The sequence below is a fragment of the Salminus brasiliensis genome, chromosome 20, assembly GCF_030463535.1.
Source record: "Salminus brasiliensis chromosome 20, fSalBra1.hap2, whole genome shotgun sequence".
Classification (NCBI taxonomy): Eukaryota; Metazoa; Chordata; class Actinopteri; order Characiformes; family Bryconidae; genus Salminus; species Salminus brasiliensis.
The window spans coordinates 11,570,038-11,586,189 of record NC_132897.1 but is presented as its reverse complement, the minus strand read 5'-3'; the positions used below and the strand labels follow the sequence as shown (position 1 = coordinate 11,586,189).

At 39.4% G+C, this 16,152-nt stretch overlaps 1 protein-coding gene across 1 annotated transcript; it reads right to left on the bottom strand.

The window, feature by feature from the left end:
• Window positions 1–647: 647 nt before the first annotated feature.
• Window positions 648–14,527, bottom strand: LOC140542326 (spermatid perinuclear RNA-binding protein-like). The gene is made up of 17 exons (XM_072665270.1): window positions 14,399–14,527; window positions 12,082–12,223; window positions 11,239–11,441; window positions 10,958–11,117; window positions 10,022–10,166; window positions 8,814–8,908; window positions 8,397–8,492; window positions 7,683–7,794; window positions 7,476–7,573; window positions 7,283–7,382; window positions 7,131–7,196; window positions 6,948–7,042; window positions 6,501–6,635; window positions 5,570–5,710; window positions 4,710–4,809; window positions 3,417–3,461; window positions 648–2,182 (listed from the first exon to the last, which is right to left on the bottom strand). Exons 2-17 carry the CDS (start codon window positions 12,100–12,102, stop codon window positions 2,082–2,084), a joined length of 1,713 nt encoding a protein of 570 aa, XP_072521371.1. The 5' UTR covers window positions 12,103–12,223; window positions 14,399–14,527; the 3' UTR covers window positions 648–2,081.
• Between the last annotated feature and the right edge of the window lie 1,625 nt (window positions 14,528–16,152).

The window sequence follows — 16,152 nt, the reverse complement described above, 5'->3', positions numbered from 1 at the left end:
AGATAAACATGAACCTATTGGCACCATGCATAATTCCAGACTTGGGCTAATAGGGTATAAATCCCCCCAGTGTTGAGCTGTGGGGCAGTTGAACTGTTCTCTGGAATGGTGCTGCATCCAGTACTTTTGTGATCAGCAGGGGATATAGGGAGGAGGTGATCATCCACTAACGCTCAATTGCATTGTCAATGAATGCAATCAAAACCTCACAGCAATGCTTTAAAATCTAGTAGAAAGCCTTTTCTGGACAGTAGAGACAGTTACTCCAACAAAAGCAGGATAGGACATCTTTTTTAATGGCCTTGATTACAGAAGAAAAATGAAAAAACAGGTGTCCCATTATTTTGGTCCATATAGTGTGTGTAAAACTATGAACAGGAACAACCTTACTCATTTGATCAATGAATAAAAGAGAAACGAGTAAAAGTGTAGAACTGGTGTGAACTAAATGGAGAACATTATTCTAGAACACTGTGACTGGAGAGAACATTCTACACCTATTAAAAGTGGGTTCAAATTATTAAAATTTGTATTATATATATATATATATATATATATATATATATATATATATATATATATATATATATATATATATATATATATATATATATATAAAACCATGACATAGAAAATAAACAACAAAACTACATAAAATATGGAGAGCAGGTGTTTGTTGGAGAAAAAAATGCTAAAATAGAGTAAAATGCTGGTTACACACTGATGTACTGAGAATGCTTCACCACCCAAATAACAATTGGTCAGTGGTGATAGACACCACCACAGATAGACAGGGTAAAGGGGAGCTGATAAATTGTAGAACAACAGTTGACTATACCGCCTATAACTGTAAGCTACAAAGTTCACTGATAAACAGTGAGTGTATGAACAAGACAGGTATATCTAATAAACCAACAGCAATAACTCCACAATGCAATGGATCTCCTGAAGCCCCACACACATTAGAATCCTCATGCTGTGTAGTTTAACACCTGTACGTTAAACCCCTGTTTTAACCACTCAAAGCCCTCCATTGTAACCTAAGCTCAAGGCTGAAAGTCAGCACAGCAGGAGGCAGAGGGGGATATTGATAAAGGCTTCATCTGGCCCTGAGGTTTATTTCTATGCTTGCCGCCTTACGTAATCTTGCACTACATCTGCTGTCCACTCCCACCCGGATGGCTAAAGAAGACCTCACACACCAAGCAAAGCTCATAAATCACTCCAGGCCCTGGCTTTTACAGTCATTGTTTCTGCCTCCAAATACAGCCCTGCAACATGGGGATGATAGCAGAAACACAGTGATTCATTCAGGATAAATGCCAAAGCTAATGTTGAGACTAATGTTGGACATTTAATTGCTTGGAATAATCCGGCATCATTTATACAGTTTACAGTTATTCCGTGCAAACGAGAAATAGCCACATACATCAAATCACAAAGCTACACAAACTCCTGTTCCAAACATCAGATCATAGAAAAGAGTGTGTGGTAATCATAAAATGCTGCATGTGTGCAACAATTTTCTTTTACATTACTGTCATACTTTATACTGTACTAATATGTGCAGCAGTAGGTCATGGAATAAGGACTAAATGGAGTTTCTTAGAAACAAATCACATATGGCTCCACCTGTGTATTTACCAGCACTTATCCCTAGTATGTGTTGTAGCATTTGTTCCTAGTATAAACACAGCACTCTAAAAACATTTTAAATACAAATATTCATTCCAGTTCAGATATTTGTGGACTTCACAAACCAGCAGCATCGTTGAACACCATCTCTATCCTATAAGCAGTGCACATACCTCATTATTGCTAACAGAAATCCTGATAAGATATTGCGGACAGTGCATCTACTGTGGAAAATACATGGTTTGCAAAGACCATGTAAGTATGGTGCGAACGCAAACTATGTGTTCTTTATTTGTTCTTGCTGGTGCCGGTGCACTCAAGTTCAACAGATGACAAACTGGCCCATGCCAAAACAGTCAAACAGTTCAAAAAGTTCCCCCAGCACCAGAGGGCAACTCCACGGAACGTTGTCCAGTCAGACCCAGTGGGCCAGTGTGGACGGTCCATTAAACGTAAAAATCAGGGTAGAAATCTTGCGAACCCAGGTGAATAAAAACAGGAGTGATGGTCTGCGGAGGGCAGACAGCGCTGTCGAAGTACAGACCACCTACAGAAAGAGAGACGATGGACAGAGAGGCCGGTTAAAATAAACATGCTACACTGGGGTTGTCAGCGAGTGTGACAACAGGACACAGTACATATGGAATGTGGGTGATGGCAAGTTGGGTGATTCCTAAAGATTTCCATGCAAAATATGTAATACCAGATTTGATGTGATGTGAACAGAGAACACACAGAATGACATGAATGCTTGAGAACATTCTGGAACAATGTGAACATGGAATGAGTGAAATTCTAGAACGCTGCAAAGATTGATAATGGTGACCATGATGAGAGAACATTCTGGACATTCTGGAACTTGAATAGTGAGAGCATTCTAGAACACCATGAAGGAATGAACAGTCTCAAATGTGAATAGAAAACACACTATTCTACATTGTGACATGAATGGGGAGAACACTGTAGAACAGCAAGAATGACTGAACATTCTAGAACAGTGAAAATGGGGAGAACATTCGAGAACAGCGAAAGGGGGGGTAGCATTTGTGGCAGAATGACTTGGTGTGCTGTGGGTTCAAGAACAAAAGATGATGGACTTTTTTTTTTAACCAGCACACCTACTTCGTATTCTCTAAATTCAAGTCCCAATCATGAACTCTCCATCTCTCTGCACAACATCCTTGTGTAGTGCAAATGAACCACCGCAAAATCTTCAAACAAAAACATTTTATTCACATCTTTGAACCGAGTGCAACTTGCTCACCAAAAATACGAAGAACAAACAGGGACACGTTTATCGAAAGGGGAAAGGGAAAGTGCGATTAAAGATAGGAGGAGGAATGAAACGAGTATGACATGGAGGAAGCAGGGGGCGAACAGGAAACATACATGGCAGAAATCTACCCCCTACAAAAAAACAGAGATGGATTATAAAGGACTGTGGGAAATGATGATGACCCAAAGACCATGAGAGAATGTCTCAGAAGGTCTTGAGAAAGGACTGTTCAACATTTTAGGCAGAAAATCCTTTTTTGTGCTTACCAAGAAGGAGGTGAAGTAATCGGGTGAATCAATTAATCGATTAATCAATATTTTGCAGTGTAATAGACAATATTACATGTTTATTTTAGCTTAGCATAATGGCTGAAAATCAACAGGAGTCATGTTGGCTGTTCTTAGTGTTTAGTTAGTAATGTTACAAACTATACTCTGGGTAAGAGGTCGAAAAAAGGTTAACTACCACAACATTGAACAAATGCTCGGTGAGCGGAGAGGCCTACCGTATGGTGGGGGCACAACTGGACCGTAACCATAAGGGGCATAACCTGCAAAAAAGTACACACAAAACATTCTTCATACTACGAGTGTAACAGTATGCTCAGCCCATATTTTAAGGTCCCATTGAAATGCATTTACTGAGTATTAAGTTGTTGCTAGACATATAAATAGTAAATGTGTGATTTTGGTTGGGGTGAAAAATGCTAAGAAGCGTTTAAATAAACCTGTTAACAACTCTATTATTTCTGATTGGAATGAAACACTGATTTTCTTTTAAGAGAGCTCCTAAAATACAACATTAACCACTGCTTTTATTGGGTGATTAAGGACACCACAACAGCTCACAGGAGCAACATAGCAGTGTTTTTAATACTTTAACAAAAACAATGTATTATCCAGTCTTACTTAACAGTTTTGCTATTCTCTCAGCACAGGAAAGGCCCAGTCTAGCTAAGGGTATTCTGAGCAAACAGCGAAGCACTTTTGTATTTCACTCTGGATAAGAGCGTCTGCTAAATGCCTTAAACGTAAATGTAAGTAAGCTGAAGAGATTGTAGCCAGGTAAACTTTTAGCCTAGCTTTTCTATCTGATGCATGTTTAGTTCCAGTTTGGTAGTCAGCAAAAGCAGTCTTTGAAGAACAGATAGGATAAAAACAATTTGGCTAGTGTTAGCTTTTAACCTAGCATGAATCCACATTTGCTTTCCCAGCATTTGCTCTGTCATATGCAGAGTATGAGTTTGCTTTCTGTGGATACCAGCACAGGGAAATCCTGGTCACGTAGCACCCCTTATTCCCATAAAAAGCAGAATCTGGAGATGTGTTTCTTTCCCAATCTGGACGCTGTCCAACGATTTTTTGCTAGTGGACTTGGTGTAAGTAAAATTTTGGGTTTGTAAATATAACTAGTCAAGACTGTTGAGTAACAGTTTGAGGGTCTTGAATTCAATGATGAGTGTACAGTGGTTGAGGTGTACTTTCATTATTCACGGATTCCAAGGTAAATTTTCTATTAAATGGCAATCTGCTTTATAATGCTGGGTACATGATTTTAAGAAAAATAATGACAGAGAAAAAAAAATGGAACTGCACTATATATCATAATTGAATGGCAATAGAATGCCTGTTCTCCATGATTCAAACTGTCCTTTCTCTTCATTGTAAGAGGTTTGATGCATTGTTACTCTCATGCTTAATATAGGTCTGTACTGAAATTTCCATGTAATCGTTCAATTAACATAACTATCAGGACATTAACACAAATATTTCAGTCCAATTGGACCAAGAGGGTTTACCTGGGCTGAAGTATGCAGGGGCTGGGGGAAGAACAGGAAGCACTGGCCTGGGCACTGAGACACCCCTTTTCTCTCGATGAAAACCACTGGCTGGATTTGCCTATGAGAATATGCAGATAGTGATCTAACCTTATACTTCAAAAAAAAAAAAAAGTGGTGATTCAAGGGTTTTTGAACAATGTCATAGAAGAATTTTCATTTTATTAAAAGTGGAACCTTTTGAACTATAAAGCACTGTGTTTGTAACAGAGAGGTGTGAGCATGAATAATCCTTTCAAGGTCTAAAGATTCTTCACTTGATTGGTTCTTTGTCAATTTAGAGGTTCTTTGTCCTCACACATCTATGTGTACATTATGGAACCAAAAGTGGGTCTTCTATGGTATCCCACAAAGAACCATTTGAGGCAACTTCATTTTTTAATAGTGTACATCTTGCTTCTTATGTTTTGCACTGGACCTACGCTGCCGACATCTCTACAAAGTAATGGAAGTTTACACCTCACTTCAACAGTCTCTCAACAGTCACCTCAACAGCCTCAAACTGCATCAAGCTGTTAGGTAAAATGTTTGGACATTGTTAAAATAATATCTACTCATATCTAAATCATAAAATCATCATGTGTATTTGTGTTTTTATACATAGATGCACATGATAATCTGCTAATGTGGGCACTGTATTACATACAGTTTACAGGTAATGGACAAACTAGAAAATAAAATTGGTTAAAACGCAAAGAAGCACAACCTCCGACAGCAAACATGTCTTAGCTGATGGATTATATTATTTGGGCTAAGAGAAAAACAGTTTGATATGTAATTCTTAGTTGTGCATGTTTAACACTGAACATAGGCCCAGGTACCTTTGTGTAGGACCTCTTCCTCTTGTTGCTGTTTGTACTGTGTGCCGAGAAGAGTCTCTCTATCGCTGCCAGGGCCGCATTCGCTTTTGCCATCTTTTTATTTGGCCCACATCCTCTGAACCTCTGTCCATCCACTTGCACCTAACACACAGGAGATAAAAGAGCTTGTGTGTTTAGAACCTCAGAGAATCAAGGCACACCCTCACATAATCAAATAATTAGAACATGAAAAGCAAAATCACCTAGGAAACATCATCTAGACACTTTGAATAAATGAAAAAAAGACCAATTCCGAATACTCTAATCAGCCATTACATTAAAGCCAGTCTAATGATGTGCAGATCCCCCGCAATAGCAAAACCATCAAATAGCTGATAGCTTCAAACCATCAAAACTTTTGTGCAAAGTAACTCTTCTGTGGGATCTGCCCAGATGCGGACCGTGACATCAGTGGTAGTAGTTCTGAAAAGGTGTTGGCCTTCACGCTCTCAGTGACAGAATTTGTATCCATCTAGCCCACGCATGGCATTAGGCCATAGTTTATCATGTTTCTCTGCTCCAGAGAGTCCTATTCTATTGGCAATACTTCTCTACATTAACTAGATAAGCTTTTTGTGTGTATATAGACACAACTTATAGTAGCTGAATGAATCAACAAACATTTGCACACAGTGTACAACATCACATCACACAGCGTGAGTGTGTGCTATTTCAGCTTAGGTTTGAATAAGATTCAGGTTTTTAGCCTCCAATATCCAATCCAGTGTTTTCTGCTAAAATCAGTATCTTGATAAACCATAAATTCTGCATTGTCATCTATTGAGTACAGACATAGTTGTCACATCATGTTTGATAGAATGAGAACCTCTTCATTTAACAAAGTTCGAATGTTTAGAATCATTCTCTGAAACTTTCCTGAAATATAACTCACCTCAATGATGAAGCGCTGCTGTTGGCTTTCTCCAGTCTCTGTAATTAAGTCATAAGAAAGCCCTCTCCTCTTCTCATTCAACTCCATGACAGGGTTTTTGCCCCTGGCTGTGAGAACAGGACCCTGACTTTTACCCTGAAAAGCAGAACAAACCAGATAGCATTCATAACACACCTGACACCTCTGTCAAAATATGTTTGGACATTGTTGACAGAGGATCTCTACTAAAGCACCTACTAAAGTATCATGTGTCCTGTGGTTTTGTGTTTCTAAAACACGGTTGACACATCAGATTGATTCTAGTTCAACTTTCAGTTTATTTGCTATTCAGATTTACTGTATTTTCTCTTCAGATTGCTCACAGTGGGAAGAATAATTAGTTGGCCATAGACGCTAATGAGCATACAATGAATGGAAGCTAGAAGGGCATGAAACCCAACCTTTTACCTTGGCTGAGGAAGAGCTCTTTGTGCTTTTAGTGCTGGAGCTTGTGGACAGAGTCTTCACTTTCTTTTCAGCATCTGGTTTGTACTCAGCAGCACCTTCAAAACATCATCACAGGACTATTAGGTGGGTCTCATCTGAACTGTTTAATCAGTCCAAGTACTTAAGGTTCATACATTAACATACTGTTTATCTTCTTGCTTCTATGTTCCTCTTTCATTTCAGCCTCACAGAGTCTTTTCAGAGACATTCCTACAGAATGCCAAACACAAGTTTCAAAACCTTATGAGAGAACATATTAAATAAACCATAGCCATAGCCTACATGAAAACACAAACCTTCTGCTAATGTTGGTTCCACTGCAGATTTAGCTAAAGGAAGAGGGTCCATCTGGAGGAACCTGTGAATCTGGCCAAAAGCTAGCAGGCGTAACGCATGCTAAGAAGATAAAGAAGGGCAACAGGTAACTTCATATTTGTCCGATAATATTATTATTCACATAATCTTTTCTCAGATTAAAAAAGTTCTAACCTGTGCAGTGTGGGTAAGAAGCTCAGCTTGATCAACTGTCATGGCTGATAAAGCATCTACCTGCTCTTTTTCACACGGGTCACGCAGTCCAGGCCCACCTGACCAAAGAGAAGAAATAGATACCAAGTAACTAGATACCATTTCTACACGTCACTGGTGCTGTACCATTTTGTGATAAGAACCTCAAAGTACCCTGACTGCACTTACTTGGCAGCAGAATGCCGGTGGCAATGCAACCCAAGACCCTTCTGAGAGACTCACCCGGCCCCAGTGGTCTGTAACTTGTGGCAACAGCTTTCTCACAGATAAGCTCTAATGGCTGAGACAATGCAAAAAAAATTTTAAAAAATAAAACAATACCTGTAATTCAAGACAAAATAAAAATTCTAATACTGAACACCAGTCACAAAGCAAAGAATAACTGGAAGAAACTGAAACCAAGGAACACTATTTTTGAGTAGCTGCAGATTAGAAGCTATATTTATCCCATTCAGGTTTAATTAAGGCCCCATTTGATTAATTGCTTATTCCACATCATGGCCAAATCACTGTGACTTGACAACACCTTTCACTTAACTGTTGGAGCCTCGCAGCCATGATAAGTGCTTCCAAGAGATGTTACTTTACGGCTGCAAGAGATGCTACTTTTTATGTGAAAATATACTCGGCAGTTAATTGCTTTGACCCATTGCGAATACTTTTACTGAGAGGAATTTCAGCTATGCTTGACCATCATTCTGGCCTGTGAATTGTTTTGTCACATTTTGATTTATGAACAGCCACGTTTTTTTTCTACAGTGATCTCCAAAAAGTATGAGACTGGGGACACAGTGACAATACAGTTCTACAGTGATGACTTTCAAAAATCTTTACAATATTAGTAATACTGACCAGCACTAACTGAAGCCCCACCCAACTTACCCATCCTTTGAGAGGTTCCCAGGCTGGCCTTTTGCTGCATATATCCCTGAGGATTCGCAGAACTATGAGACAGGACTTTGTACCGCTTACTCTGACCTGAAGAAGTCAAACCACACCTTAGCAGAGATGTTTTACAATTCTAAAGCAATACCACATTTCTAACACAAGTTAGAAGTCCAAGGTTACACGGTGAGGCAAAGAGGAAGAGGTGAGTGCCAGAGAAACAGTAAAGAGTGTTTGGGTCAGTCAGTCTGAGTCATTCAGAGGTGGGATGAAAGGTGTCTGATTTTGTAGCCCAACCGGACAGAGTCTGAATCAGCATTTTCAATTGTTCCAAGATGGGATTTGGTTCTAAACATGTTATATTTGTCCATGCCAAAGGCTACAAAACCCACATAGTGCAATCTGATGGCCAACCTGGAACCATTTGGCATGTCGCAGAGAGGCCAGAGCAAGGAGGCATCTCTGCTGGTCCAGCAGATCGGACGGATCTTTTGCTTTTGTGTTTTCCACTGGTGAGAAGAGCAGAACAGGACAGACACAGACAATAGATTCACCATGAGCTTTTCTGTCAGGACACACCTGCAGAAAAGTGGAATACTACAGTTAGGATCCCACTGATCTGACTGAGTTCAAAAGCAAGTCAAGAGAAGTTATTTCATGCAAGCCGGTTAATTCTTTTTTTTTTTTAAAAAGTCTTAGAGGAGCTTTAGGAGGGGTTATTTTTGCCAACTCAAGATGCAGATCAGTGGCTTAGGCAGCGAGCAGACTAAATGTGATAACATGGGGAATGACTAAAAATACCAGCAAGGGGTCTGGTCCAGACACCAGGGAGCAGCACACTGCAATGTAGAACTAGTGAAAGCAAATAAATGTGGCCTTATTTTTCTTCATTTGAAAGTTTTATACTGGTATTTTTGTCATGTTGGTCAGATGTTTGTCATCCCAGGAGTTTGAGAACCTGAGAAAACTAACATTTCTTCCCAGCCTGCCTATGAGATCTCATCACTGTAAAGGAAAGTAGTGAAGGTGCTATGGCATTCTGACTATGGCCAATGACAAGGCAATACAATATTGTGTATTGATCACAGACCCACCATTTGTAACACCAATGCCCTCTGGAATCACATCAAGGGAAAAAAGGAATCAGATAGCATGTAACAATTTTACAAAATTGAGACATATTACAAGCAAGAGGAGAGCTTAATCAATAAGTAAAGAGTTATTATATTCCTTTTTAGTTTCCATATGCTGGAAATTCCACAGTGCACAGTTAGTGTGAGAGGAAAGAATGAAAGAAAAGAAAAGTAGAGGGCCTCAAATATTTAGATCTCCCTCTCCACGCACCAGCTGCTGCATCAAAAAAAGAACAAATCTAGAGGCACTGGGCAAGGGGCCAACAAAGGGCTCAGATGTTGAGATGACACACCAGAAGCTATGTGAACATTACTTTCCCAGTTCATTAAAAAAAAAAAGTTAACTGAATGATGCAATTTATGTACTCCTGGTAAGGGAGATTCATCACTCAGTGATGATTTCAGTGTGCAAGTACTGTAAGCAGTCCCCTTTTTCAGCATCTCAGAAAAAGAGGCCGTTGTGTGACGTGTGAACACCACGGCTGTTACCTTGGCCTTTCTCTGGCTCCCTGCTTTTCATCTCCATTGAGGTGAGGGTGACCCTGAGAGGCAGATCAGGTCTGCTGCTTTTGAATACCAGAATAGCTGCCTCTGGAATGCATGGCTGCACTGTGTAGCTGTCCTCTGTCAGTTTCTGCAAAGGGAGAAAGAAAAGGTACAGATACATATAGCACATACAAAAACATCCTCAATGCTGCCTCCATCAGCAGCACAGTGTCTCTGTCAAATGTCAGCTGTCCTTACACTGTGTAAAGATCCAATAAAAAAAAAATATTTGAAGTAAAATTCTGCTACAGTGACACTACCTTTAAAGATGGGATCTGGCTCTGAAACATATATGCATTTATTTATTTTTTCTTAATTACTTTTCCTAAATTATTTGTTATGTAATATTGTAATATCCTGTAGTGGATCACTGCATTCCACAACCTAAACATTTTGAATTTAAACAGATCTAGCAATTGTTAAATATTTCCTTTTAGCCAGACAGCGCCTATAATAATGCTTGTCCTCCTCCTGAAAAATGAGCATTTCAAAAGATACAAGGCAGTAGTTACAAAATAACTGTTTGAGAAATTTACCTGTATTTCCTAAAAGCTTGTATAAAGAATTTTGTCTGTGAGGTTGCAGGGTAGCTTCATCAAAGACACTTCTCCCATCATATCTATCTCCTGCTTGGCTTAAATGAGCTTGCAGTTTGTAATTAAACTTGTCTTGCTGTAGCTTAACTATGTCTAGAAGAGAGTAGCTGATAGCATGGCTAATTAAATTTTTAAAGCTGCATCCCCAAGACTGACTACAAGAATCATCACTGGAGCGTTTCCGATATTTAGGCTATTTGGAGAATGACCAGCAGTTTTAGACCAGTTTTAAAGAAACCAAAAGCTTGTGGAAGTGGGAATGTTCTGAATAATGCTAGCAAACCTTTATCTGCAGTGGCAAGTTGGTGCAGATTGTGAGAAGCAGCTTTTTGGTGGGCTTGTCTCGGCACAGCAGAACCAGTTCCAAGTCCATCACCCCCTTAATCAGGAGACCCTTAGCCACTGATCCAACACGAACCACGCCAACCAATGACCCACCACACCTGAACATAAAAAGGATTAAGGATTAAAATCACTGACAAACACTGGTAATAAATACATTACTCCACCTCCTCATGTAAAACTCCAAATAGGGCTTTAGAGGCATTTTATATAGAAACTTACTTTGAGTTGGGCTCTGCAGGGTCCTTGGACAAAGCAACACTCACATTTGTCAAATTAGTTAGCCAGTCTGAGACCTGCTTTAGGCCTCTTTCCACTACTGACACCAGTGACTGGACAGCATCCAGCTCTTCAGCTGATGGGTATATGGCTGAGTGTTTGGCCATGACATAGGAGTCATCACCGGCCAACAATCCTGGAGAATTCTGAAAGAAAGAGACACACACCACATATCATGCAACATAAAATGCAACATGATAATCTAACAAGTGAGTCTCCAAAAAAACTTCCCGCCAAGATGATTCTTAAATGGTCAAGCAAGCTTACTGAACACTTTCTTTATCAGCCAAGATGATCTCAACACCAAAGGCCTTTTCACACCTTTTAGTCCGGACCAAAACAACTGCATAGGGACGCCTGAGAAAGAGATTTTCATAGTCCAGACCCAAACAAACTCTGGAGAAGTTCGTTTGTGGTGAGAATGTGATCAAACCTTGATCCGACCCAACTATCAGGTGTACTCCACAAGTTTGAGCTAAACAGCTCCCATAGCCAGGTGTTAACCTGGTATGTTGCCCTGATAATTACTACAGCTAGGAACAAATGCCATCTCTGCCACGGCTCCATGTTAAACTGCACAGAAATAGTCCAGGACACAGGACCTTCTTCCTGTATTTTGTATTGTGTTTGAATTGTTCCCTGTGTGAACCCAAACAAAACGATCCAACATGTTAACTGATTCAGACTCCAGCAAACAAACTATAGAAAAATGTTTTGGGGAACCTGAGTCCAGGTCATTACAAATGCATGTAAATATATGTGCAGACATTTGTCATTTGTGCTTACCTTAGTGTTGTCCTCCATCATGGATTAGAGAATGGTGATAAGAACAGCGCCACAATAGAACTGACCAAAACTCTTCATTTATCTACCATTTGTCTCCACTTCAAATCTCCTTTGTGTACTTTCGATCCTGAAAGTTGAAGACCTAAAACAAAACAAAAGATTCATGATGAACAAAGACCTTATGAAACATATTCAGTTATAATGCAAGATCATGTGTTGTAATTAGCTTTTACATCAGACTTTACAAACATTAGCTGTAATATCAAATGGTTCATTAACCCAAGCCAAGGAAACAGCTAATCGCTATATGAAAAAAGAGAGATGAAAATACCAAAATGATGACGGACCTATTGAGAATCTAATATGTATGTTTGTATAATCAAGTCTATTAAGGCGCCTAGTTGGCTAAAGCTGGTTGAACTGTAAACTGCATTTCCCATGTCTTTTAAAGATGTGACGGATAATACAGTCACTTTCATTTTAATTATAGACATTTAAGGATGACACAATGTTTTAAAAGAAATTGGCTAAATTTAACAAGGAAAAGCTGTATACAACTAGGGGGAGGCCAGTTCTTTCCCCTCCAAATATTGCTTTAAGTTGTTTTAAGTCTATGTCACTGGTTACACCATTTTGGTCTTTTCAAATGTTTAATTAGCCATTTTTCATTAAAAGCACAAAAGCTGAAAAAATTTAACAGTAACATATCTATACTTAATGCTTAATGTCATGCATATATTTAACTGTGCTTTTGTGACATGATGACACTGACGATACAAGCAAAATGTTGTAGCTGTATCATGTGTAGAGTTCGATGAGCCTGTTTTCAAGTGGCCTTGGGTTTATTTATTTATTTTTATATGTAGGCCTCGTAACCCACTCACGCAATGTGAAAGTTATTTAACCATTTCGGTACTTGTCATTTTTATATTTCAGGATATTTTAAAGTTAGATTTGTGTTTTTAAGATTAAGATAAGAGATTAAGATTAAGATAATCCTTTATTAGTCCCACAGTGGGGATATTAAGTGTGTTATGGTTAAAGGAGAATTTTGGCAGGTTGCTTTATTATCTTTGACCAAAAACATATGAGTGTGCCTTATAGGTTCTGTTCGACACATTGTAAATAGTCTGATCCCAGCAGTTTTCAAAGTTGACTGTAGCTTGTGACCCATGTTGGAACAGACGTTTGTTCTGAAGTCTGTTGGTGGGATGTGGCAGTTCTGGGTTCTCAAGGTCAAGGCCTTTTTGGCTGCACTGCCTGCTTTCTTTGTTGCCAGGGAATCTGCAGTGGCCTGAGCTCCGGCAAAACATTATGTTGTAGTTCTACTTCTTGAGGGAATGTGCTTCTGTAATGGCATGTGCTATAATCAGATGATTTGTTTCCAAGCATTTTGGAGGGTTTGGAATTCGTGCAGAATACTTATGTATTTGAAGCAGGTCATGAGCTTCAGCGATAAATATGTAGTTTTGTACTGGAATGTTTATTCCATATCGTTTGGGTCTTGTCACCAACTTCGAAGAGGACAAAAGCGAACAATACAGAAATGTAAATTAATCAGATAAAGGGTCATTGTACAATTTTGCAATGCACATTTTTTGCCCACAGCTCATTTCTGCTTCATCTGCACCCATAAATTAGCTAGCACTAATAACCTACAGCATCTTTCTTATTTCCAATGTTTTGTTTAGATACCTCCCACAGAAACCATCAATATGCAGGTGAGATCAACCATTACATTACTATTCTACACAAAAGACATACTTGGCATACTTTTATTTTGAAATAAATTTGTACATCAATCAAAATCAATATGTAAAATCAGAACTCAAGGACATTTTATTTAATGAATTTGAATCGACTTGAATCTTAACCTCGGAATTACGAATTGTATTAAACCTCGAATGACCACAAATGAAAACAAACAGGACCCTGCAATGTTCGCAAAAAGTTGACCTCCGACTCAAGAGCCCGGAGTGACTCGGAGTACACACTCTGTCCCCTCATATTTCTGTTACAGAGCCACAGCGTCTGTCAGCTGTGCCTACTAACATTACAAACGCTCCAGCCCAAACACTGAGGGACCAAGAAGACGCTCCGAGAAGAAAACTGAGGTAATTTTAAAAATAAAATGGTTTGTCCTGCTTCACTCAAACCCTGAAGAGAGCGGGGGTTGCTGGTTTTGGTAAACATGCACTGCAGCATCGTTCACTCTCAGCAATTACAGGAGTTGGTGAGTGGACTAGCCCGCTTCGGCAACGCGCTAATGAACTACCCGGAGCGAGAGCTCGGTTTCTGAACTCTGTCCAGCACTTACCGCTTTAGCACGAAGGACAGAGGGGAGGAAATGTCCTGGAATGCTCCTGTTTATCGGCCCAGGTGTGTATGTGGAGTGTATTTCTCCTTCTCCGTGACCGCGTGTGTGGATGGTGCTGCTGTTCTCCCTGTCTCTGTCTCTGTCTCTCTCTCTGAGGCTGATGGTGCAGCACCGTGGCGCAGGCGCGTGCTGGAGCAGCAAGTGCTTTATCTTTGCACCAACCTTTCGGGGTCTGTGCTGTTTAATGTGCCCGCTGGTTATAATTATTCGGTTCTATTCAGAGCGAGTGTAAAAAAAAAACAACAACAATATATCCACATAGTGCTGGACAACACTGCTTAAATTGCATATAGCGATATTTCCCAATATATCGCGATATGTCGGTATCAGATGATTATAACTTTAAACACACATTCCTTACATTCTGCTACTCTGTGCTACAAGCAAGCATTAAAACTTAACATAGCTTGACTTTATTTAACGTTTCAGATTTTATTTTTGTATTTAGTTTACATGTATTGTGAAGTTGAAGTTCTTTAAAACATTAGGTAGCACTCAGAAAACCCTGGATACTGTGAGTAAAGTGTTTAAAATAGATAAATAAATAATAAAAGCAGGTCAGGGGCCTGGAAATAGGACAACTGCTATGGACTTTATATTTGACACTCATCAGGAAACGCTTTAGTGTCTAATTTTGGGGTCTAAAATGCATCCGGTTGGGATTTTATTAATTGTGTAAAACATTTTGCACTGATTTCCCATCAGGGTTTGTTTCTAAGCCACACATTCTGTATGCCGATTTTTACAGCTTTATACATAAATGGTCTATTCCACCGCTGTCTAATTAAAAACATGTATCTCTATTGTTGTCTGTTTTTAGTGTTCGCCATGGTTTAAACCCTGCAAATGCAAATCCTGTAGTTTCACCTCACTGGAACCAAATATTGGGTTGAAGGAAACATGGACATGACATGGATGAAGGAGCAGATGTAATCAGGAATCAGTCTAGTTGGGGTATTTGAATAACCTTAACCTATTGCCTAACTTTAGTGTCTTTGGTTGATTGTTGTCTGTTGGAAAAGTATGGAGAGATCTACATCCTTATCTGTGACTAATACTAACAAGGATGGTACGGATTTACTCTGTGCCAAATTCACAACATAGCTATAATTCTGATCAATTCAGCATCTGTTGTTACTAAATTTAGCAGCTTTTTATTTATCCAGAAAGAAGTCTGCCCCAGACTCCTCTAGTAAATGCTAATCTTAAATAGACTGTGGCATTCAGGCAATGACTGATTGGTATTAATAGGTGCAAAGTGTACCAAAATAACATTCTCCACACTGTTCACTGATTTCAAGCTGTTGGCAGCAAATTCTGCCACCATGCCTCAGCAAAAATAAGAGATTTATCAGACCAGGTTACATTTTCCCAGTTTTTAACCGTCCAGTTTTGGTGAGCCTGTGTCCACTGCAGCCTCAGCTTTCTGTTCTTGGCTGACAGAAGTGGAACCCAACTTGGTCTTTTGCTGTTGTAGTTTTGACGCACACTGCTAACTGCAACATGTAACTCTGAAGCAGGCAGGATAATGCTCGCGAGAACTGTGTAACACGGCGTAAGTCATATTTGTGTAAAATACTTGTCTTGTAATATCACTTTACCACGTCAGTCCATAGCTCTGTATCTCTCGCTTGTCGATTAATGTGTGTGAGTATATGTCCTTTAGAGCCCAGGAGCAAGAAATGCCAGTCTCC